This window comes from Bufo gargarizans, chromosome 6 (assembly GCF_014858855.1).
Source record: "Bufo gargarizans isolate SCDJY-AF-19 chromosome 6, ASM1485885v1, whole genome shotgun sequence".
Taxonomy (NCBI): domain Eukaryota; kingdom Metazoa; phylum Chordata; class Amphibia; order Anura; family Bufonidae; genus Bufo; species Bufo gargarizans.
Genome location: NC_058085.1, coordinates 346,970,332 through 346,996,562, shown reverse-complemented (window position 1 = coordinate 346,996,562; position 26,231 = coordinate 346,970,332). Strand labels below are relative to the sequence as shown.

The following is a 26,231-nucleotide window of genomic DNA, read 5'->3' as shown; positions in this document are numbered from 1 at the left end:
GGTGGGAGTTGTAGTTTTACAACAGCTGGAGAACTGCAGGTTGGCCGCAGTGAAGGTCCAGGTACAATAAGGCAGAAAACAACTTCATATTCTCACTACTCCTTATGAGAAAAGTTCTACAAAATGTATGTTTGGACTACTCTCCTTGGCCCCTACCTAGTGCTGTCAGCTGTTTAGTATGGTCAAAACTGCTGACATATTCGCTGACAGAGCAGTACCAACCGGCACAATAGAGGAAAAATACAATAAACAGTCGGGGAGTCAGCTTACTGTCAATTAGTCACTTAAGGACAAATCCACAAAAAGTTGTCAGGTGTAAAGTTCAAAACCACAGGATATGTAAACTAGAACAACACATGAACCAAATAGAAAGCTCAATAACTGGCAATGAATCCTGGGAAAGCTGGGTTACTTAGCAGCAAATGCTGGGGGTGGTAATGAAAAATATTCAACAGTTTTCAAATCAGCACTTGGATCTGAATACTTTAGTAATTGCATGTAATTAAAATGTTTATAAATAATAATAGCTACCGAGTTATGCAATGAAATCTACCTGTTTAGCGCCACCTGCTGTTTGCTCATTTTCTAATTTCTCTGTCCTGATCACTGAGATGGAAGCACATGCTCAATTCTATCCTTCAACTGCAGTAGAAAGGACACAACCCCTGAACTGCCAGCTTGAAATAAATCTAGCAGAACAATGGAGCAATGAATGGGGAGATCCCTGGATCCATGTGAGGCATAGGGCTGGTTCTAGCTTTGCTAGAGATTGTCATGTACTAGACTATGTATGATTGTCATTTTTTACATTATTCATGGAATAACGCCTTTAAGGTGGGAATACACTTAATGCCAGTAATCAAGTTGATAACACTGATAATACTTGTTCTCTAGGTGAAAGGTAGAATCAATAGATCTCAGTCATGAAGACATGTGGCCAGTGTTTACACACAGCACAATGTTCCTGATGGCACTGAGTTGACATTTGAGGGTATGAACAATACAGTCTTACAAGGACAATTTCTTATAGTAGAAACACACAAATATACAGTATAAATGCTAGGGATGAGTCTAATCTCCTTAAATGTTCCCATTGTCAATGTCTCATAAAGTTTTTGCATCTCTGCTATTTTTAGACTACTGAGGATTTGGTTTATACCGTACATTAGTTCTAAATAATATTGCTCATTACACATTACATAAATGTCAACCTGCCGATTTTGTCGGGAATGGCTGACCTTCTAATAAGTATTAGAAATGTGACAAACGTTCGGCAGATGTAGGGGGGCAAAAAAGGATTGGGATTTGTTCTAAATTTTAACATACCCGATCCCTGAATAAAAAGCTCATCAGAAGGCAGACTATACATTGTATGGGGGTCTCAGGCTTTCAGATTATATTGAATTCTTACCTGTTAGTGTCAGGTTACTATATGTATTGGAAAATTGTTCTTTCAGCAAAACTAGATGCATTTGAGCTGCCTTCTCCCTCTGCAGTTCCAGCATGGTGTCTGGATGTTGAGCTATTTTGCATCCTTTCTGCTTGTCAAGAGAGATATCACTGCGTACAATATCTGTAACGAGGAATCGTAGACTAAAATCAATATAGACAAAACAGGCTCATATCAATGTAATAAGACAAATTATAGACTAAAATCAATACAACAAATCATAGCCTGTAATAAATATAATATAACAAATCATAAACTGAAATAAATGTGAGACTAAACATAGACTAAAGTCAGTATGACAAATCATAGACTAAAATTGATATAAGATAAAATATAGATTAGAATCAACATAATAAGACAAATCTTAGGCTAAAATGAATATAATAAGATAAATCATAGACTGAAACCATATAATAAAATACATCATAAACTAAAATCAATATAATATGTAAAAAGTAGACACATAGACTAAAATCTATATAAGATGAAAAGTCCAAAATCAATATAACATGACAAATCATAAACTAAAATCACTATCAAGTCAAATCATAGACTGAAATAAATATAATATGACAAATTATAGCCTTAAATCAACAAAAGACCATACACAGACTTAATTTAATAGAATAAAACAAAACATAGACCAAAATAAATATAAGAAAAAACATAGACTGAAATCATCATAAGACAAATCATAGACTGAAATCAATATAAGACCAAACATAGACTAAAAACATTCTAAGACAAATCACAGACAAAAATCAATGTAAAACAAATCATAGACTCAATGCAATATAAGACAAATCATAGACTGAAATCAATATAAAACAAATCATAGATTAAAATAAATGTAAAACAAATCATAGACTAAAATTTAAATAAGAAAAATCATAGACTAAATTAATATAAGACAAATCATAGACTAAAATAAATATAAGACAAATCATAGACGAAAAATCAATATAAATAGACAAATCATAGACAAAAAAAATCTATATAAGACTAGAATCAATATAGACTAAAATCAGTATAAGACAAATCATAGACTTAAATGAATATAATGACAGAAGACATTGAAACCAATATAAAACAAATCATAGACTAAATACAATATAATATGACAAAATAAAGACTAAAATTGATGTAAGACAAATCATAGACTGATCAAAATACAACAAATTAATTCTTCTGAATTCCAGGAAAATAAATTCTAATTATTTTATATCTTCTCCAACAAATTAATACAGGATGAATGTAATACATGGAACATTTCAGATAAATTGAATGCATTGTGGTCTCTATGGGATTATTACAGGATCCAGTCAAACTCTTGTATTACTTCAGTTTTCATTTATTTTCTGTTTCTAATATAGCCCCAATATATTCTGTAGCGCTGTACAGAGATTTTCATCACAAACATCGATCTGTATCCCCAATGGAGCTCACACTGTCAGAAAAAACTGAAGAACCTGCATGAAACCTACACATTGCTAAACATACAAACTCCATACAGATGTTGGTTAGATTTCAACCCAGGGCATCTCTGCTAAAAATCAACAAGGCAAAAAAAAGCACTTGGATTTACAGATGACTTTGGTTCATCAGGAGTTTTCTAATGGGTCAAAACTAGGGATGAGTGAATCGAATTAGATGGACATCCTGCACAGCCTTGAAAATCTCACACTGCCTGCACCGCTGCTCTGAGTAGCGGTTCAAGCGCAGAGGCTCAACTTCCATTTTGGCAGCAGCGACTGTTCATGCGCCACCACCCCAAAGAGTAGAGGTGCATTCGCAGTCACTGCTCCAATAGCGGAAGCAGAGCTTCTGCGCTTGCGCCGCTACTTGGAGCAGCGGCACAGGTGCAAGATGTATCAGGACCAGGTGAGATGTCCAGCCAATCATCAGGCAGAGGGTGCTTCTTCCCCAGGGGTGCACCACCAATGAGGCGAGGTGAGACGATTGCCTCAGGAAGCACCAGGCAGGGGCAAGAGGGGCGCAACAGATGGGGATTATCTGTTTCTGCAGTATAGTCTTGGGAAGCACAGTGGGCACAGTATGTAGGCGCTGTATTACCCTGTATGTTTTGTAGCTCTGTATGTAATGTTTTCCAAGTATGTCTTTAACAATAGGGGTGGAGGGAAGAGGTTAGGTTAAGAAATTGGCATCAGGGGGTTGGGCGCCGTTTCAGTTTTCGCCTTCAGGCAGCAGAAAGGCTAGGTGCACCCCTGTTCTTCACCTGTGGGGGACAGCCCCTCACAGGTGAAAGACTCTTTTTAATGAGACAAATTGATTAGTATGAATCGATTCTCTCATCCTAAATCGAAACAAATTGTATGGACCTTCATAGAATTTCATTTCATTAAGGAGGTTCTCTGGGAATTAAGAAAATAAAAATACTTAAATATTACTTTATTATAAATTTATTCCCAAATACCTTTCATTAGTTATAATGGCTCGTTTTGTCTAGGGAGCAATCATTAGGAGAAATAAAATGGCTGCCGTTCTATTAGTACACACAAAACCTGTCCTTATCACACAGCAGGACAAGTTACTTCACAACACTGAGCTAAAGAGCTGCCTCATCCTCCTCTCTGCTCTGCTCATCAGGGATTATATTCCTGAATACAGCTGATAAGATCTTCAGCTGAATCACTGTAGGAATGGAGTTCATGAGGAGACATGAAGTACAGAGAGGACGGACAGGACAGACTGCATACAAGTGCTTCTGCTCATTAGTCATATCTAAAGATGGCCTTGCGGTTCGCCCGGCGGTCGTTTGGCGGCGAACTTTGCGTGTTCGTGATTCGCCGAACATATGGAGATATTCGCGCCCGCCATATTCTTTTACATTGTGAAGAACTTTGACCTATGACACATCCATCAGGTGGTACAGGACAGCCAATTGAGACATTTCAGCACATGGACACCCCCTACCTTATAAATAAACCTGATCTGGCCGCCATTTTACATTCAGTGTTTTGCCAGTGTAGGGAGAGGTTGCTGTGTGGAGCAGGGACAGGCTGTTAGGGACACCAAACACTAGCTAATAGGGCCACAAAAGTCCTTTTAAAGACTGGTATAGGTGTGCTATCGATAGGTGTGATACACAGAGGGGTGCGATATACTTATAATATACTTTTATAATGAGTCAAAAACACATAGATCTATATAGTGATCAACTGGAAGTCAGGGGCCTAGGGGCTAGGGGCATACTAGGGCCATTTTTATATAGGGTACGGTTCTGGACAGGGTCGCTCTTATCAGGGCGGGTGCTCTGTGGTTAGGCTATCAGGGCCAGAATAGCACCCCCCGTAGGGCAATATCAGTGACAGTTCTTTGCCCAACCTGTCCTTCAATACCACATCATCATCTAGCCCAGGGATAGATGTTTTTTGCTTTCCCTCCGGGATTCATAGATGTGCACGGAAACCCCCCGGATTGTGGTAGGACATATGGTTTCTGATTTGGTGCCGCCGAGCACCTGATTTAGTGCCGCCGAGCACTTGTTATTGCCGACCACATCTATGCTTTTGCTTAACTTTAATAATGTAATTTATTTTCATTTTGAGGGATATCTTTTCCATTCACACGTCCGCAAAATGGGTCCGCATCTGTTCCGCAATTTTGCGGAACGGGTGCAGACCCATTCATTTTCAATGTGCTGTCCGCTTCCGCACTTCCGCATCCGTGCTTCCGTTTCCGCAAAAAAATAGAACATGTCCTATTCTTGTCCGCAATTGCAGACAAGATTAGGCATTTTCTATTATAGTGCCGGCAAGGTGCGGTCCGCAAATTGCGGAATGTTCATTGCCGGTGTCCGTGTTTTGCGGATCCGCAAAACACTTACGGACGTGTGAATGGACCCTCATAGTAACATTATTAAAGGTTATGTTTTAACTTTATGTATATTCTAATGGATTGCCTTCCTTGTACAATGTTATAATATACTTTCTATGTTAGACAGTATATTATGGTGCATTTGTATTGTGCGGCAGTTGTGTGCGGTTCTGCTGCGATACTGCAGGTATATAGAGGGACAAGCATTATTGGAACAAATAATTTCTACTGGTGTGATATACCAGTCGCCCCCCAAAAAAACTGATTGAAGCGGGGTGTTATATACCAATATACTTTCTTTATAGTGCATTTGCGCATGCGCGTACCCGAAAATTATATTTAGATAGATATAGTGGCTCACTTAACTCATTTATTAATGGTAGGGGTGCTTAGTTTAAAAGTGGCTCACCCAGTCACTAGTGTAATAAATAGGTAAAATTCAATAAATATAAACAAGCACTCACCATCCAAAATACATCTAAAGATTTATGGTAGGTAAATTAAAATTGTTTAATTTGAATAAATGCGAAAATCGATAAGTTGACCATATATAAATGAATAAGTTCACCAAATATAAGGATACTAAAATCGCAACAATAAGTTATGAAATGATATAATGAAAAATGTTCAAACAACTTCCACTAAGAACTTGATCTTGCTAAACTCAGAAATTCGAGTTATTAAATAAGAGATGACATTCGTGAATATATATTGGCCACTGAGGAAGAGGTCAGAAGACCTCGAAACGCGTCTGGCATAATTAGAGATCGCAACTACCCACCACTACCCGCACACAGTGTTTGCGATATTTAAAAAGGATTACAGGACCAAGAAAGAATTCCATTTACGATTTATCCAACATCCTTACTACTAGCTTCATTCAACACCCCCTTGAGACATCACGTGACAGAACCACAAGCTCCGTTACACAAGTCACGTGAAGGAGCATCACGTGAGACTGCCAGTTTTACAGCGGAATCGAAACAACACGGCCGCTGTACAAAGAATCGATATACACAGATTATACAGCAATACGAAGGTGGGTGAGTCTTTACATACCACGAGGGACGCCTCTGGTGGAGACGCTGGACAGATCGAATAATATAACACACATAATCCTAATGATGAACTAAGTGACATTATCTATTCGACACTAGATCATTCGCACTGGTCTCAATTTATGAACTACTATACCATATGGATCGGTTTTGAACCTCTCGATTATATATTCACGAATGTCATTGCTTATTTAATAACTCGAATTTCTGGACGTTTTATGCAGTTTAGCAAGATCAAGTTCTTAGTGGAAGTTGTTTGAACATTTGTTCATTATATCATTTCATCATTTATTGTTGCGATTTTAGTATCCTTATATTTGGCGAACTTATTCATTTATATATGGTCAACTCATCGATTTTAGCATTTATTCGAATTAAACCATTTTAATTTACCTACCATAAATCTTTGGTTTTAGCTGTATTTTGGATGGTGAGTGCTTGTTTATATTTATTGAAAATTATATTGCCGATATTTCGCATTGAAAAAAATTATGAATGGAGATCGCAAATTCGAATAATACATCTGGTATGTCACTGTCCATGTTGTGGGACTATTTGTGCACTTCTAGTAATTATTTCTTGGCTGCAAATATGAGCTGAAGTTTTTTTTATGTTCACCTGCCATTAAAATGAATGGGAACCGTCGCGAACTTGCGGTTCGCGAACATTTGATCGTGTTCGCGCGATCGCATTCGTGAAGCGTCCCGGCAGATGTTCGTCCATCACTAGTGATATCCCCACCTTCTCTCTGTACTTCATGATGAGGTGGGCAGAGATTAAAGAGCTGATTGGCGATGGTGCTGAGAGACTATTGATTAAACGGCCCCAGAAAAGGCCCTCAGTTTTAAAATTCCAGAAAACCCCTTTAATTTTACATGTAATTGAACTAAATGATTTAAACATAGACATATTTTTCGGGATTATGCTTTAGGCCAAAGTGCATTTAAAAAAAACACACATCACACAATTTAACTCCTTCTTGATCTGTAATTACACAGTATTGGGTAAAAACAAAAGGTAAAGAAGTAAAATAAATTATACATAATTGGTATTGCTATGTCCATAATGAACTCTGCAATGTGATTGTTATTTATCACGTGCAGAGAACTAAAGAACACGTCCACCCAAGTAAAAATAAATAAAATCAATGGGTTGTATGTCCCCCAAAATGGTACCAATGAAAACCACAAGTCGTCCTGCAAAAGATAAGTTAAATGTCAATGGAAAAGTAAAAAGTTATGGTCTTTGGAATGCCATAATGAGGAACAAGAAAAAATTGCTTTGTCCTTAAGGCCCAAATTAGACTACTTCTTTAAATGGTGTAGTGCAGCAGGTGAGGACCCACTGTGTCACTGAAGAAATTTTACTTAGGGATTTTCCTAAGAACGTTGTCTAAGTAGCCCCCCTAGTCTACACCCTTTAACCTCTCTACAGGGGTCTGGACTTCAGCTTCAGGGGAACCACCAGATTGGTACCTCAAAGTAGTCTCTGTTCAGTGACAGCTAACCCAGACAGGTCAAGAGACGGCGGTGCATGGCACCAAGGGGACAGATGAGAGCAGGGTCAGTGAACAGGACGAAGTTGTGGCAGGCAGAGTATGTTCAATCTGATAAAGAGTAGGTAGGTTAGGCCAGGTGGCACAGGAGTCAGGACAGACAATGTACCGTCAATCAGATAAACAATCAGAGCTCGGGCATAGGAAGACAGCATAGTACTTTAGCACACCTTCACAGGACTAGACAAGCTTCCACAGTGAAAATCCACTTAAGGCAACCAGTGGCTAGAGACCATTTAGGATATGCACGCTGCCCCTTTTAGAGCCAGGGAAAGCGCAAGGAGGCAGGGGGGCCAGAAGAGGCTTAAAACATAGAACAGGCAGAAATACTTTGGTGCCCCAACAGGGTAGGGCACCTAAGGCTAGGGTAGGGCACCTAAGGCTGTAGGCAGGGGCATAACTATAGGAGGTACCTTACTGTATAACCCTGCCTACCATAAATTAAATTTTTTTCATCATTCTACTTGCAAAAAATTTACAAAAACAGCATCAGTTTAAAAAAGTTTGCAACCTTTTGGTATTCATGCTGCTCTATTCAAAAGAGTTACAAACCAAAATTTTTCATTTTTTCTGGACAGCTTATCCGAAAACCATAGTTAATTACCGTAAGAAGATTATAAGTAATACATTTCTATTGCTCAATATACTGATAATAACTCTTTACCAACATTTACTGTGAGCTGTAGAATCATGATAGTCACCACCAAAATAATCTACTCATGTACCACCAGCCTCAAAAAAAATCATGGACACGTCCACTTTCAAAACAAATGTATGGGGCTTAGTGGCCACTGGCCTCTCAGTCCTAACACACCTATCAGTAATTAACAAAAATAAATTGGCGTAAACCACAGCTGAAATCTATGCCAGACTACAGCTGCTGTAGATTTTAGTTTGTGGTGCATGGACAACCCAAGTTGCGACAAATTTATTAAGGGGCCTGCTCCTTATTCCACCGGACTTTTCGAATCTATCCCATGAACTACATGAACCACCACATTATGAGCCAAGTCCAAATGTTTATAATCTCTAAATCCTCATTACCATCCATTTTTAAACTTTTAGACTCTTTTTATTAATTTATATACCACAGTACAAAGGAATAACATTTCCATAACTATTACAAACCAAATACAATTTATTGATATCACCCAACCCTCCCATCTGACACATTCTAGGACAAGTTCCCGGTGGCCATCATTCCCAGAGAACCCCTTTAATGTTACTGTAGACAGCTGATATATTGATTTGAAGTTCTGGACATAACGAACTACTATTACTGTTAAGCCTTGAAGAACCGCTATACAAATACAGTATCAGAGTTCACATTTTACTAACTGAGCCTCCTGGTTATTTGATTCCACCATGATTTCCAGGCCAGGGAGGTTTGATCTTTGGGCCGGTGGTATTGTCAGTAATCTATTGCAGATTTCACTAACACTAATTTTGTTCACTGCAAGTGGTATCCCTGACATGACATGTAAGGTAGTAAGACTTCAAAGAGGAGCCATGTCCACCTCTGTACACACAACAACAATCCAGAAACACAAAGCTAATGAGAAGAACTTGCACAAATGTAATGTGGTCACTATAATTAACCTCGTCTCTGCTGAGGTCTGTAGACAGGGACTGATGAGTAAATAGGTAAGTGACTAATCTTATGCAATTGTAGAGCTGAGTTTTTCTGATGTAGCAAAGCTGACTTTGGCTGGTTAAGGGCTCATACCCACGAGTGTAAGTGCTCAGTGCCCGTGCTTCGGACTGCAAATTGCTGGTCCGCAATGTGCTGTTATGACCGTGGGGCAGCCGCATGCGGATCGTGGATCCATTCACTTGAATGGGGTCCATGATCCGCATCCGACGGTCCGTACCACAAAAAAGTAGTGCATGCACTACTTTTTTGCGGAACGGAAGCAGGTAACGGAACCCCACGGAAGCACTCCGTAGTGCTTATGTTCCGTGGTTCCGTTCCGCACCGCATCTCCGGATTTGCGGAGCGGATATGGGTCCGCATCCGTGATGCGGAATGCACACAGCCAGTGCCACGTGTATTGTGGACCCGCCATATGCAGGCCGCAATACGGCCACGGCGGGGCAAGGGTCGTGGGCATGAGCCCTAACACCTAGTTAAAGGAGTCTGTCCTCAAAAATTATATTGCTATTATTTATTTGTTATTTTTGTTGCTCTTTTTATTATAGCATTTTAATGGTAAACAAAAATTCGTACATTTTTTATGGTCTATATTAAAAACATCCTGAAATCTTGTAGTTTCCAAACTGACCACTGAGCCTTGGAAACACTTTCTGTTCTGTAGAGATTACCTCTAAGCATGTGTTTCATTATCATCAGAGGTAGGATTACAATGAAACATAACAGGTGCTGGTCACAGCTCGCCTCCTCCATCTCCCTGCACAATGACCTCTGCACAGGTCATAGAGCATGCCCACAACAATCCCCCATATCTCAATGAGTTATCTCCAAATTATCCATGTTGATGTCCCTGGCAGTCCCTGGACAGCTATGCACAGTTCAGACAAGATGGCTGTCCCATAGTCAAGTATACAAAATAGAGTAAAATACTGTATATACAATCAGAAAATAAAAATACATTAAAACTGAATATGTTTCAATATATACTAATTTTATTCAGTAAAAGAAACGGGGATAATATGTGTCATCTAGAAATTACTTAAACATCTAATGCTACGAATTATTTTATCTCTTCTGTTTTTATTATCTGACTATATTTATAATTCAATTTTCTTTACATGATTATGGGTTGATTATATTGTTTGATACAGAGATTTAGAGCAATCACTTTGACATAAGAAAACAGTCAGAAAACAACCTACTGACTTTCATTGGAGAGTACAGTAATTGCAGCACCCTGCTCCGCAGGGGGAGGTGTGGTGGTGGTGGTGTTGGAGAGGATGGGATTGTTTACAAAGGTGGTCGTAGTCCTCACGGTGGCTAACATTACTCCAGCACTCCCCCAGGCCACACATGTAATGATTGGAGGGGCGCAACCCTTATTCCCCTTGGGGAACACCCTGGATTTCGGGGCCTTCTACCGTGTGGTGGATGTGTTGCCCTTGATGGTAGGATACAAGGCAGGAGAGCAGACACAGGGCCAGCGGATGTTGGAGGCAATGACCAGGTTGGCTTAACTAAAGCAAACAACAGTCTCTTTACTTGGAGATGATGGGTGGCACAGTGTAAAAATAAGTAGCAGGTACATACATTTCCCAAAAGGCTGTTTATATGGGGTAGATAGTATGATGATCCCTTCTGAGTCTCTCTCTAGGTATACAATGCAGTCCTCCCAATTGACCAAAGGCGTGCAAATCCTGTTCACAATATATCTGCAGTCCCCAACTGCAGGGTGCAGTCCTAGAACGGATGGCCTGCCTCAGTGGTGTGGTGGCACCAGAAGCAATTAACCCTATGCGCAGGCAGTAAAGTCAGATGCTGTAAAACATGCGTTACCTTTACTGTCTTATTCCAGGCAGTCTCCCTTTATAATGGTCCTCAACCATCTGTAGAAATGTCAATGCGTCTCTCCCTTGGATGTTATTTCTTAGCACAGTTGATTCTATGGCAGCTTTAAACCACACAGGGATGGGGTTTCCCTGGATAAATTTCTCTTCAATACATGTTTGCTCAGCAGCAGCCATCATACATGTCCTCACTCTAGGTTGTTCACCAGAAGATTAATTCACTGTGTTCCATGGTAGATCTAATGCCTTGGAAATTCTTTTGTACCCTTCTCCTAACTGATACCTTTTAACAATGAGATCCCTCTGATGCTTTGGAAGCTCTCTGTGGACCATGGCTTTTGCTGTGGGAAGCGACTAAGAAAATTTCAGGAAAGACCAACTAGAGCAGCTGAACTTTTTGGGGGGTTAATCAGAGGCACTTTAAATTATGGCCGGTGTATGCTGACTCCTATTTAACAGGATTTTGAATGTGATTGCTTAATTCTGAACACAGCTATATCCCCAGTTATAAGAGGGTGTGCACACTTATGCAACCACATTATTTTAGTTTTAGTTTTTTTGTTTCATCCCTCCACCTAAAAGATTTAAGTTTGTTTTTCAATTGAGTTGTACAGTTTATAGGTCACATTAAAGGTGGAAAAAGTTCTGAAATTATTTATCTTTGTCTAATTTTTTTACATCACAGAAACCTGACATTTTGACAGGCGTGGTAGACTTTTTATATCCACTGTATGTGTATATATATATATATATATATATATATATAAATATAGGGCAAACAGTGGGTTACTTTTGGATGATAGAATCCCTAAAATTAAAAAACTGAATTTGTAAAGTATTTACCAGGATATGTATATTCTCTAATGTATAACTGAGGGAGCTGTTTCATCAGAGATAACCCTTTCCGAACTGATTCGTTGTGGGCCGGGCTCCCAGCACCCCAAGAAAACAGCAGATTTTTCCAGGGGAAGTCAACAAGGAAATGCAGTATTACACATAATGCATGTACATGTAAGCTGTCCAGCCTGGCACTTATGGTAGACGGACGCCCCTGTCCATAGTGCATATAAATAATGTCATAGTCATTAAGAGAAAACACATTTAAAGGGGTTGACTGATGGACAAAATATCTTAGAAAAGGTTGAGAATAATAAGCAATATGATAGCACTGGGTATTGAACTTTCGATACCCAATTAATTGATTGATACGATACCGGAATTATGCGGATTGATACGATACCAGGATTTACTATTTTCCAACTACCATGTTCTCCTGAGCCGGCACAGTGGAGAAAGAGGAAGGGAGTCACTCCCCTCAGTGACATGGCCACCACTGCCACCAATTAAATGATTAAGGGGAGGGGGCTATGAAGCTGATGCTGGCCACCAATGAAGATAATACTGATAATTAACCCCTAAATACAAATGTAGACGGCAACAGGTCTCAATTACAGGGTTCCCGCCAAACCCCGTCAATTAACCCCTCATGTGCCAGGTTCAATGCTGATTTCTGCACCTGAGGGGTAAGTGACGGGTTTCGGTGGCATTGCAGTTCCCCGTCATTGAGGCCAGGTGCCGGCTGTGTGCAGGAATTGGCCATTGCCAACGGGTGGGTGAAAACTGTAACCAGTAATTGGCTGCATGGTCATTTCTTGCATGTCAAGACGGAATGTGAAGTAGAGACCAACAAGGACCCAGGAAACTTCAGAATGGGAGAGGTCTATTATTTTTTAAGCTCTTGTGACCCTTCGTTACCGTCCTTACAACCTCTTTAAAAGTTTAGTTATGAGCCACAAATAAAAATATGAAGCAATCATCAAGCAGTAAACTACGATATTGAGAAAATATGTGCGGGAGGTTTTTCCACTTAGTATATAAGTGCACATGTTATAAACAAGACAGTGATAAACAACAAGGAACAGGGTTAAGTATGAGGAGCACATTGCATTGTGAGGGGAAATTTGGGAAACGGCTGAGTTATAGCAGTCACCAAACACAAAGTACGAAAATGCTACTAAAACATTAACAAACATTTCCCAGTGTCCTCATCCCATCTGTCTGCACCAGCAAATGGCCCAAAATTGTGACAGATTTATAAACAGTCAATGTTCTAATTTTGTGAACAGCATTAACCCCGTGATGACATGGCCTAGTTTGGACCTTAAGGACACTGCATTTATTTTTCTACACTTTCTCCGCATTTCGAAAGTCTTTACTTTCTTTTCTGTCAGCAAAGCCTTAGGAGGGCTTGTTTTTAGCAGGATGAGTTGTATTTTTATTGGTATGATTATGGGGTACATATAATGTATGGAATAACTTTAGGTTTTTATGCTGGTTTCACACATAGTTTTGTTTTTGTTTTTCACACCGACAGCATTTTTACAAATTCTTTCCATTTTTTTCATGCAGCCAGATGTTACTTTAAAGGGGTTTTCTGAGATTTGTTAACTGATGACCTATCCTCTGGATAGGATTGGACGGGGTCCGACACCCAGGACCCCCACCGATCAGCTGTTTGAGAAGATACCGGGGCTTGCAGTAGCACTACGGCTTACTCTCAGCTCACCAAGCACAGTGCAGTACATTGTATAGCGGCTGTGCCGATACCTTCACAAACAGCTGATCAGTGGGAGTCCCAGGTGTCAGATGCCACCAATCAGATACTGAGGATAGGTCATCAGTTAGAAAATCTCAGGAAACCCCTTTTAAGGCTACCTGCACATGGTGCGGATTTCTATGCATTTCTAGACGAAAGTGTTAGTTTAATGGGGTTTTCCGAGACTTTCCTCTGGATAGGTCTTCAGTATCCGATCTGTGGAGGTCCGTCACCCGGGATCCCACTGATCAGCTGTTTGAGAAGGCAGCGGTACTTGCAGTGGCGCCTTGGCATTATCTCAGATTAGTCTACTAGGCCATGTGACATCACATTCATCGCTCACATGGCCTAGGCGCAGCCAAGCACAGCCGCTATCAAATGGACGGAGCTGTGCTTGTTGAGCAGGGAGAAGGCCGTGGCGCTACTATGAGCGCCAGTGCCTTCTGAAGCAGCTCATCCGCGGGGGTCCTGGGGATCCCCCACAGATCACATACTGATGACTTATTCAGGGGATAGGTCATCAGTAATAAACTGTCATAAAATCCTTTTAAAGATGCTGCAAATTTAACAAGCAACGTGAGCCGTTTGATATAAAGTTGGTGCAAAGTACGCCAATGCAGACTCTAGGAAAACTGACTGATAAATTCCCCCCAGAGCACTTTTTTGAATGACATTTTTGTGTTGCATTTGTGCATTGGTGGCAAAACGCATCATGCTGTAGATATGGTGTGTCTTCAAACATTTTTTCCAAAGAAATCTCTATGTGAGTTAAAAAAAAACACACCTTTTCTAAGTATACAGTATCAAAAATGCTAAAAAAAAGTTGCAAGAATGGAAAAAAATTACGTGTAAAGGAAGCCTTAGCAAGTAAATGAAAGGAAAAATTTGACAAAGCCTTTTGGTGTTTGCATTTACAGCATTCATTCATCATGTGGTATAAATGACTTTATTCTGCTGGCCAATGCGATCACAATACCCACATTTATATAGTTTTCTTTTTATGTATTAGTACTTTTGCAAAATGAAAATAACTTTTCTACAAATTATTTGTTTTCGTGCCACTGCAGTCCAAGACCGATAACATTTATATTTTTGGGTCGGCACAGCTTTATGGGGGAATGTTTTTCTAGACTTTTGCCATTTTGGAGCAGATATGACACTTTGTTTCTATTTTTTTTTGTATTATTTATATTTAAGGCATTTACCGCATGAGATATATAATGAGTTTATTTTATAGTGTGGGATGTCTCTGTTTCATCCCCCCCCCATAACATTATTGGTTGCCTTTTTATATTTTTCTAAAAACTTTAATGTTCTTTTTCATTTTTTATGACCCTGTGATCCTTTGATCACTTATATAAATACACTGCTGGCATGTGTAACTCATCCGCACCCTGAGATTGCGCAGCAGTGATTCCCTGCTTCCAGCCATATCATTTGGCTGTTCAGGCTGGCATCAGCCGATGATGTCAGACCTGGCAGCCTCAGCACTCTTGTGTTGTACAGCTCTGAGGCCAGGAAATTGGGAGATTAAGTGGTGAGTATATATGTTCTGTTAATATTTTAACACATTTAGGGACTTTAGGAAGCTTCTGAAATAAATCTGTCAATCCCTTAAAATTCAGAACTCATTTAAAAAGATTCATCTTTGCATCCAGAATCACCAGCTTTGTTCATATAGTCAATGATACTAGTTGATCAGTAGCAGTAGTATACAGCCGGCTCTCTGTCCATAGACTATAACTGAACAGTGCCACCCAGTGTTACATGCCTGATGAAGGACAGTGGGACATTACACAAGGACAACATTATCACTTGGATATCCTAATAATACCAATAAAAAGCTCTATTCGTGTGTATACAGCCCCATTATCATTGTAATGTATTATGCAGATATTAGCGTAATATCACCTTTACTTTAATCTTCATTTTCCACTAATTTTTTTAACATTTTGTTTAAATAGCAAGTTTTTTTGGATTGAAAATGCAAAGAACAAAACAAAGAATGAATGTAATAATAACTAGTGTTGGGAGCGAATATTTTAATTGCGAATTTTAATCGCGAATATCGCCACTTCGAGAATTCTCGAACATTTTAAATGTAGTGCTATATATTCGTATTCTCGAATATTCTAGATTTTATTTTCATCAGTAACCTCTCTTCTTGCTTGTGGGCCAATGAGAAGGCTGCAATGTCTTTGTCTGAGCTTAGCAACATCCCTAGCAACCAATAGGAAAGTTGCCTACCCCTTACTATATAAGAACCTCCCCAGGAGCCGTTTTCTGTAGTTTTATGGAGTTCTGAGAGAGAGAGCAGTGTCATTGCTGTGCTCTGCGCTTTCCTGTGTAATTACATTAGATAGTTAGTTAGCTTATATATATAATACAGAAAGTTAGGGGGAGATAGTCAGTGTGGGTTGGATCCTGATATAGTGGAGCTGATAGGCTCCAGTGCAGGGTGTTAGGTAGTGTGATAGGTTCTGCTGTCCATACATACATGCTACAGACATAAAGCTGTGATGTCACAAGTTCACTACAATACTTAGTGACCCAATCAGTAATATGTAGTCAGACCTGCACGTATTGCGCCAAAATATTCACATCATTAACTGCCGATTTGCGCAATCGCGAATATATTGGAGCGCTCTATCTGCATATAAAGCTATTGTAATGTTCTGCCGTGCCAACTATTTTTCTCCAGTTTCAGGAAACTTCTAGCAGCTTGAAAAATGTAGCAACAGTGACCCACGCCTGTAACTTTGGCCAGATCTAGTATCTCAATCGGCCCAGTATCTTTTTGCCCCTCTTGTGCTTATGTTGCTGCTTCTTTTCCTGTTCAGCTGCATTGATAATGCATGTCAATTCAGCTAAACAGGAAAAGATGCAACCACATCTGGTTGGGACCCACAAGGAAGAGTCCGCAACGTGCGCCATTGCATCCGGCATCAACGGGGTGAGGGAGGGTAAGTACTATGTAAAAGAGCTTCCCTCCACAGGTTAGCACCATACACTTTTTGGAAAAAATGCCTGGAGTATCCCTTTAATTCTCTAAAGCTTCAGTCGGATGACACAGCGGAGCCTTTAGGACCCGCTGCCTTGTAGGTACCTATTCATCTTCATTGTTTTGTTTACCTACACCAGGAAGGCTCAACCTGCGGCCCTCCAGCTGTTGCAAAATTACAACTCCCAGAATGCCTGGACAGCCTACAGCTATCAACCTACAGCAGGGGATGGTGGGAGTTGTAGACTTGAGCATCCCTGATCTACACCATTCTCTTGGCACCTAATTGAGGCATTTTTAATCCATTTTGCCTCTCTATTTCTCTCCTTTTTTTCCCATGTACCAAAATCAACCCTGTAGGGATAGCTGAACAACAAAACCACAATGACCATCCTTATTAGTGAGAGGCATTGGATATTTGCCAGGATGTTTTATATTACAGACAGTATAATGGACTGTAGTGGGGTTCGTGGGTCGCTTGACTTTCTTTGGGTGGAAGTTGGCCTAAGAGGTCTGTCAAGCAGTCAGATTCCCTATCCTCCATAATCAGGAACTCCACTGTCCAGACTCTACAGACTTGCAGAGTCTCAGCATCTGCAGGCTGCACAGGGAGAGTCTGTACAACGCACACAGACATACTAACGCAAGTGCTTTGGTGAGAAAAACCACCCCAGCCCACATGAGTGCATCCCAACAAAAGATACTAAATATAATAACTGAAGTGACAGCAGTACTTATGTGAAATGACCCTCTCAGTAACACATACTGGATGAAAGAACTGAATGTCCAGGATGCTGATGTCTTCACTAGCTCTTATGTATCAGCACAACTTCGTTCCTGTATTGATTTTTCCTTTTGCAACTCACAGCAGAGCTCTTCTCACTTGTACTGACAGTCATTGATGCTAAGAAGTGGGAAATTACCATAATTCCTGCAGAGTTTGCCCTGGGTCATTTGCTTTCTCTCCATACTTGTAAAAAGCCTGAATGATCTCTTCCTCCTTCTCCTGCAAACTGCCTTGTGTGCATTTCCTCTTATCTATAGCCTGTATGATCTGTCCTTCTTTGCAGAGGGGTGAACTGGTCATAGACCCTGCAGGGAAACTTTCTAGTGGGTCAAATGATCTGCCATTGCCTTCCTCACTGTGATCCTGCTAAGTTCCAGTCCTGGACTGCCATCTGTGTACATCAAGACTTCCCAGGTTTGGATGTAAATGGGCAGCCACACTGGAAGTATAAACTTACTGTAAAGACCTTCCAGTTCATTCCTGACTGCTGGCTAAGAATTTAAAGCTTTTAGTGTCAAGACATCACATGACCATTTCATTATCACGATCCTCCTAGGACCAATGTACAGTACACTCATATGGGTGCTGACTAGTGATGATCGAGCATGCCCGGCCTAACATCAGTTTGGCTCGAGCATCTTGATGCTCGGCACATGGCGTTATTAGGCCGAATACCGCATGTGCTCGAGCGCAATGCTCGAGTTTCTGCCCGCACGTTTCTTGGCTGTGTAGTAAGTACTGCCCTCACTGTAATGCCGCAGCCATGTTGGCTGCTGGCATTACAGTGATTGGCTGGCCGGAATACGTCATCGTCTGCTTTATAGCACCCGATGACGCATGTTCAGCTCATTCTTAGTCAGGGAGAGCTGTGCTGAGGAAGGGACAGAAAGTGTAGGAGTGATTTAAGAATATTTTTACCACCAAAACTTCAGAGACCCAAAAATCCTTTTAAGGACTATTGTGTGTGGCAGCAGCAATCTATATTTTTAGCACAACCTGCGCGAAATTGCTAAAACTTTACAGACCCAAAAGTCCTTCTAAGGACGGTTGTATGTGGCAGCAATATCTATTTTTAGCGCATCCTGCGCTAAATAGCGTACAATGGTTAGGCTGCTGCAGACAGCGACATTAGCTGCGCCACATCTCCAGTGTAAAGTGTGCGCATACAAAAAAATATCTGTGACGTTCGGTGTACTTTTTCAATAGACACTGTCCACTGCGGACAGTGACATTAGCTGCGCCACATCTACTGTGTAAAGTGTGTGCATCCCAAAAATATCTGTAGCATACAGTGTACTTTTTCAATAGACGGTGTCCGTTTCTGACATTACCAGGGCCACATCTGCAGTCTAAAGTGTGCGCTTCAAAAATGTATCTGTGACATACAGTGTACTTTTTTGCATAGATGCTGCGGACAGTGACATTACCGGTGGTACCTCTCCTGTATAACGTTTCCTCATCCCAAATACCTGTGGCATTCCCTGTAATTTTTCATTAGCCGCTGGTGACAGCATTGACATTACCTGCGGGATATCTCCTGTGTGATGTTTCCACATCCCAAATACCTTTTTAAATTTGTTTGCGCAAACACTTCTAAATCCTATGCTACTGTACGTGTGACATACTTTCAATCATATATAACATTTAATATGAAGAAGGCAAGCAGTAAGGGATGTGGCAGTGGCCATGATGCTGATGGTGCACGCATAGGCCGTGGCCCTGGGCGCAGGTGAAACTGTGCCTGCTGCCACAGCACAAGAAAAACAATTATCCACGATACCTAGCTTTCATGTCCCAGTTTGCAGGGCGGCGCAGGACACCACTCTTGAAGTCAGACCAGTGCGACCAGGTGGTCTGTTGAATTGCAGCAGATAATGCTTCCAGTCGCTTAAGCACCACCCTGTCTTCCACCAAGTCCAGTCTCAGTAGCCAAGAGTCTGCTCAACCCAATCCTCACCCTGATCCTCCTTACTCCCACCATGGAGAGTCTGGGCAACAAGTGATCCCACACTCGGTTATTCCGAGAAGCTCTTTTCAGCACCATTCCTTGATTTGTCCCTCTCGCCAAGCACGCTTGAAGAGGGACAGATCTTGTGCCCTGATTCCCAAACTCTTGAGCATCCACAATCACAAGAAGATGACGGTGGGGAACGGCAATTACTGTTTAATGAGGTGGATGATGATGATGAGACACAGTTGCCAATAACTCAACAGCAATTACTGTCTCAAGAGGTTGATGAAGAGGATGAGACACAGTTGTCAATCACTGAGGTGATTAAGTCAACAAGTCAGGAGGATGAGCAGAGTGAGGAAGTGGAAGAGGAGGTGGTAGACGATGAAGTCACTGACCTAACCTGGGAAGGTGGAAAGCCAAGCGAGGCCAGCAGTACAGAGGGGGAGAGATCTGCTGCACCACAACAGGCTGGAAGAGGCAGTGAGGTGGCAAAAGGGAGAAGGCGGGCCACACCAAACAGGCCCGCAACTGTTCCACGAAGAACCCCCTTGTGGAAATCTCCCTTGCCAAGGGGTAGATGTTCCGCAGTATGGCGCTTTTTTGAGGAAAGTGCGGACGACAAAAGAATAGTAGTTTGCAACCTGTGTCATACCAAAATGAGCCGGGGCGTGAACACTAGCAACCTCACTAGCACCAGCATGATCCTCCACATGGCATCCAAGCACCGTAATAAGTGGGACGAACGCCTGGGTCCACATTCTGTGTCTGCAGGTCACACTACTGCCTCCTATTCCCCTGTGTTATGTGCTGGCCAATCTCCTGTCGAAGGCGCAGGCCCGGATGCCTCCCGCCCTGCACCTGGACCTGCGGAAGCACCATCGGCGACCACATCCACTTCTGTGTTCCAGCGCAGCGTCCAAATGTCCTTAGCCCAGGCTTTTGAACGTAAGCGCAAATACCCACACACCAACCCACAGGCCATAGATGTGCAGCTTTCCAAATTACTGGCCTTGGAAAAGTTGCCATCTAGGCTTGTGGACACTGAGGCCTTCCGCAGCCTGATGTCAGTGGCCATTCCGCGTTACGCAGTCCCCAGCCGCCACTATTTTTCAAGGTGTGCCGTGGTCGCCTTACACCAACATGTGTACCGTGACATCACACGTGCCCTGACCAACGCAGTTACTGGGAAGGTCCACTTAACCACGGACACATGGACAAGTGCATTTGGCCAGGGACGCTACATTTCCCTGACGGCAAACTGGGTGAATGTTGTGGAGGCTGGGTGCGAGTCGTACACTGGGATGGCACAGGTGCTACCGACGCCATGGATTGCGGGCCCTAATTGCATCAGGGTTTCCGCCACCACCTACGTTAGTGGCTCCAACCCCGACTTCTCCTCCACTTCCACCTCCAAATTATCCGCGTGCAGCACCAGTCAGTCATCAGTGGGTAGCTGGAAGCAGTGTAGCACTGCAGAGGGGAAGCGCCAACAGGCCGCGCTGAAGCTGATATGCTTGGGGGGAAAACAGCACACCACCGCAGAGCTGTGGCAGGGGATAAGAGACCAGACTGTTGTGTGGCTCTCGCCACTCAACCTAGAACCAGACATGGTTGTGTCTGATAATGGCCGTAACTTGATGGCGGTTTTGGAGCTCGGGAAGCTCACACACATCCCATGCCTAGCCCACGTCTTAAACTTAGTGGTTCAGCGGTCTCTCAAAACCTATCCCAATTTGCCTAAGCTACTGGTGAAGGTGCACGACATGTGTGCATATTTCCGAAAGTCATCGACAGCTTCAGCCGGTCTGTCAAAGCTGCAGCAGCGCTTGAAATTGCAAGCTCACCGGCTGTTGTGCGATGTGAGCATGCGCTGGAACTCTACGTTCCACATGTTGTCCAGGCTTTGTAAGCAGCAGAGAGCAGTAGTGGAATACCAGATGCAACTTGGTTGTCACCTTTCCAGTCAGCTTTTGCTATTCACAAACGAGGAGGGGGCATGGATGTCTGACCTCTGTGAGGTTTTAAGAAACTTTGAAGAATCAACACAGATGGTGAGCGGCGATGCCACTATTATCAGCGTCACCATCCCACTTCTGTGTCTACTCAAACACTCGCTGCTCAAGATTAAGGACGTCGCTTTGCATGTGGAAGAGGTAGAAATGGGGAAGACATCACACAGGGAAATAGCCTGACCACCCTCAGTTCGTCTTCTCAGCATGAATTGGACAATGAAGAGGAGGAGGAGGAGCAGGAGACGGTTGCCGCCACTACATAGTGTAGTACCCATGGAAGTTTAATTCCACCTGTTCTGCGTGGGTGGGCAGAAGAGGAGGAAGAGGATGAGGAGATTGAGAGTGATCCTCCTGATGACGACAGCGAAGTCTTGCCTGTTGGTACTCTGGCACACATGGCTGACTTCATGTTAGGCTGCCTTTCCCGCGAGACGCGCGTTATACACATTTTAGACAACACAAATTACTGGTTGTTCACCCTTCTCGAGCCCCGCTACAACGAGAACTTATCATCTTTCATTTCTCTGGTGGAGAGGACAAGCAAAACGGTGCAATACCAGAAGATCATTGTTGAAAAATTGCTTCCAAAAGTTCCATCTGACAACGCTGGCGGCAGAATCCGTAGTTCCTTGGCCAACCGAGGAGGGGAGACGAGGGGAACACACAGCAGTTCAACTGAAAATGCTGACAGGTTGATTCTTATAAAAATGATTGATTGACCATGACTTCTCAACTCCACCAGAGGAAAGCTGATGAACATAAAGGCACTTTAAATGTGGTATTTATAATGTACTGAATACACTGTATTCCCATGCACCCCTTCCACCACAAACAAGGGTATATGGTTGAATCTTCCTTTTCTCATCCTCCTTCTCCTCTTCCATCATATCAACATGCTTTTTCCTCGCATATATGCCCTTCGCATATAATGTTTTAGAGGGTCAGCTCACCAGCAGGCCCTCACCTACAATGTTTTACAGGGTCAGCTCACTAGCAGTCCCTCTCATATAATTTTTTAGAGGGTCAACTCACCAGCAGGTCCTTGCATATAATGTTTTACAGGGTCAGCTCACCAGCAGACCCTCACCTACAATGTTTTACAGGGTCAGCTCACCAGCAGGCCTTCACCTACCATCTTTTACAGGGTTAGCTCACCTGAAGGCCCTTGCATATAATTTTTTAGAGGGTCAGCTCACCATCAGGCCCCCACCTATAATGTTTTACACGGTCAGCTCACCAGCAGGCCCTCGCATATAATTTTTTAGAGGGTCAGCTCACCAGAAGGCCCTTGCATATAATGTTTTACAGGGTCAGCTTACCAGCAGGCCCTCACCTACAATGTTTTACAGGGTCAGCTCACCAGCAGGCCCTAGCATATAATGTTTTACAGGGTCAACTCACCAGTAGGCCCTCGCATATAATTTTTTACAAGGTCAGCTCACCAGCAGGCCTTCACCTACAATCTTTTACAGGGTCAGCTCACCTGAAGGCCCTCACATATAATTTTTTAGAGGGTCAGCTAACCTGCAGGCCCTCACCTACAACCATTTAGAGGATCAGCTCACCAGCAGGCCCTCACCTACAATCTTTTACAGGGTCATATCACCAGCAGGCCCACACCTAAAATCTTTTACAGGGTCAGCTCACCAGCAGGCCCACGCATATAATGTTTTGCAAGGTCAGCTCACCAGCAGATCCTCGCATATAATTTTTTACAGTTCAGCTCATCAGCAGGCCTTCACCTACAATCTTTTAAAGGGTCAGCTCATCTGGAGGCCCTCACATATACTGTTTTAGGGGGTCAGCTCACCCGCAGGCCCTAACCTACAACCTTTTATAGGGTCAGCTCACCAGCAGGCCCTCACCTACAATCTTTTACAGAGTCAGCTCACCTGCAGGCCCGCACATAAAATCTTTTACAGGGTCAAATCACCAGCAAGCCCGCACCTAAAATCTTTTACAGGGTCAGCTCACCTGCAGGCCCGCACCTAAAATCTTTTACAGGGTCAGCTCACCTGCAGACCTGCACCTAAACTCTTTTACAGGGTCAGCTCACCTGCAGGCCCACACCTAAAACCTTTTACAGGGTCAGCTCACCAGCAGGCCCATGCATATAATGTTTTACAAGGTCAGCTCACCAGCAGATCCTCGCATATAATTTTTTACAGTTCAGCTCATCAGCAGGCCTTCACCTACAATCTTTAATGGGTCAGCTCATCTGCAGGCCCTCGCATATACTGTTTTAGGGGGTCAGCTCACCTGCAGGCCCTAACCTACAACCTTTTATAGGGTCAGCTCACCAGTGGGCCCTCACCTACAATCTTTTACAGAGTCAGCTCACCTGCAGGCCTGCACCTAAAATCTTTTACAGGGTCAAATCACCAGCAGGCCCGCACCTAAAATCTTTTACAGGGTCAGCTCACCTACAGGCCCTCAGTTAATTATACCTAATAGATAATTTGCGATTATGCTGCCTTGCTTTGATGTGGTAGCCATAGCGATTTCTCAGGCTCCCTCTCCGGAATCGAACCCTGACTCCCCGTTACCCGTGATCACCATGGTTGGCGCTGAAAATAACATCGAAAGCTGATACTGCAGACATCCGAAAGGATCATCGCCGTCACGGGGACGTGCGATCGGCCCCAGTTTATCTAGAGTCACCAAAGCGACAGCAGGCCCTCGCCCATAATGTTTTAGATGGTCAGATCAGCAGGCCCTTGCTCCAAATGTTTTTGAGGGTCACCAGCAGGCCATCAATCATAATTTTTCAAGGCTGTGTATGATGCCTTCCTTTTTGTGTAACAAAAGATGTATTGGAGTGCCGGTTCCTTATAATTTTTGGCAGCCCTTTCACTTAGTGCATAGGCTTTATGAGTGTAGGAGTCCCACTACATGAACAATTGTACCACAATGTGAATGAGGCCCTCTTTTATGTGATATACAGGTTGTATCGGAGTGCCTCTTCCTTGTAATTATATACAAGTAAATATACAGGAAAGAATGTTTCCTAACAATTTTTCCTCTAAAATCCATTTTATCTTCGTTTTTTTGCGTATTATTGTCAGTCTGTAAAAGTGGCGTACTACTCGAACAACATCATTTCAAGCAGCGACCTGGGAGTCCAAGATGCATCCAGACATTCTCCCCATGCTGTTCCCGAACCGGTGGTGTTTCCATCAATTACTGACCTTTTCCTATGAACCAGACACCCTCCCCTCTTCAGAGCAGGAGGTGCCTGGTTTAATGCTCAGGTTCTCCCATTGACTTCCATTATACTCGAGTGCTCGGTAGAGCACCCAAGCATCCTGATGTGTTCGGCCAGAGCACCCAAGCACTTTGGTGCTCGATCAACACTAGTGCTGACTGCTTGCCACCTAAGCTGATTGTTCAAGATTTAGTCCACCTCTCACCTTTCCGCACTCCACACTGACTTTCCTCTCAGCCAGGCTGCTGCTTCACAGCCCATGCCTGCCTCAACTGCCTACCCCAGCTGCCCTGGCCGTGCCCAGCTGAGGTGGTGGTATGTACTGGCCACAGTAGCAAAAACTAAGTGTTTAACACATGCTTTTTTTTACTTGACGCAGTTGTATGCAATAGTGCAGTAGACTGTGTTGGCCCCCACTTACTTGTGTTGGCTGTGCCTTATGCCAATCTGGATGGTGCCAGATCCCTTTTCAAACTGAGCCCAACAAAACATGATGGCTCCCATTGACTTGTTCTAGTATTTTGAGAGCAAGAATGGCACTGCAGACTCCGCTACTCTAGCTCTGAAACATATTAAAACCTTTAACCATTTCCCATACCTCCTTGCAGGGTGGCAATTCAGTAGCCAAAGACGTACCTCATATGTCTTTGCTACTGATGGCTGTTCACAGGCTGTGTAATAGCTGGAGATTTAACCCAAGTCTTTTTTTAAATCTGATAATCTAAGCTTTAAAACAAGACAAAGATTCCCGTGGAAGTGCTTCACTGGTGACCCGCTATCTAAGTACTCTAACTCACGATTTGCCATGGCTAGCACCATGAGCACTTGCTCTTGTTTTAAAGCTGAGATGGTCAGCTTTAATGTTACATGTCACCTTTCTATATGTGAATTAGGGTTTATTAATTGAAGCTTACAGCACTCTGTGGAACTGTTAGGGGTCAACTCCCTTTTGTTCTGTGTGCAGGTGTTGATTAACCTTGCTATATAGTAGGAGCCTGATGGCTTCCCTGCAGCGAATACTAAATCCCTGTACAAGGGTGCAAACCAGGGGACCACCAGGGCAATGTCCTCAGGACTAGCCCAAAGTCAAACTGGTTAGTTAGCACAGTGGCTCCACAAACATTGACAGTAACATTTTAAACAAGACCTGACATCAATCTCTAGCTGTTACACAGCCCGAGATGTCAGTCAACATGGGGGAGGAGAAGGCTGCACAATGAAGACATACATGGGTTCTTCCTGTCCCCAGGAGGAGGTTAACATAGACTTCTGTGCATG

The 26,231-nt window shown here is 42.6% G+C and overlaps 1 protein-coding gene across 1 annotated transcript in view; it reads right to left on the bottom strand.

The window, feature by feature from the left end:
* The window catches only part of HPSE2 (heparanase 2 (inactive)), a 290,889-nt gene that overhangs the window by 252,268 nt on the left and 12,390 nt on the right, over window positions 1-26,231 (bottom strand). The window contains exon 3 of the mRNA XM_044298791.1: window positions 1,412-1,573. Within this exon, the coding sequence (XP_044154726.1) occupies window positions 1,412-1,573 (162 nt within the window). The remainder of the gene's footprint in view (window positions 1-1,411; window positions 1,574-26,231) is intronic.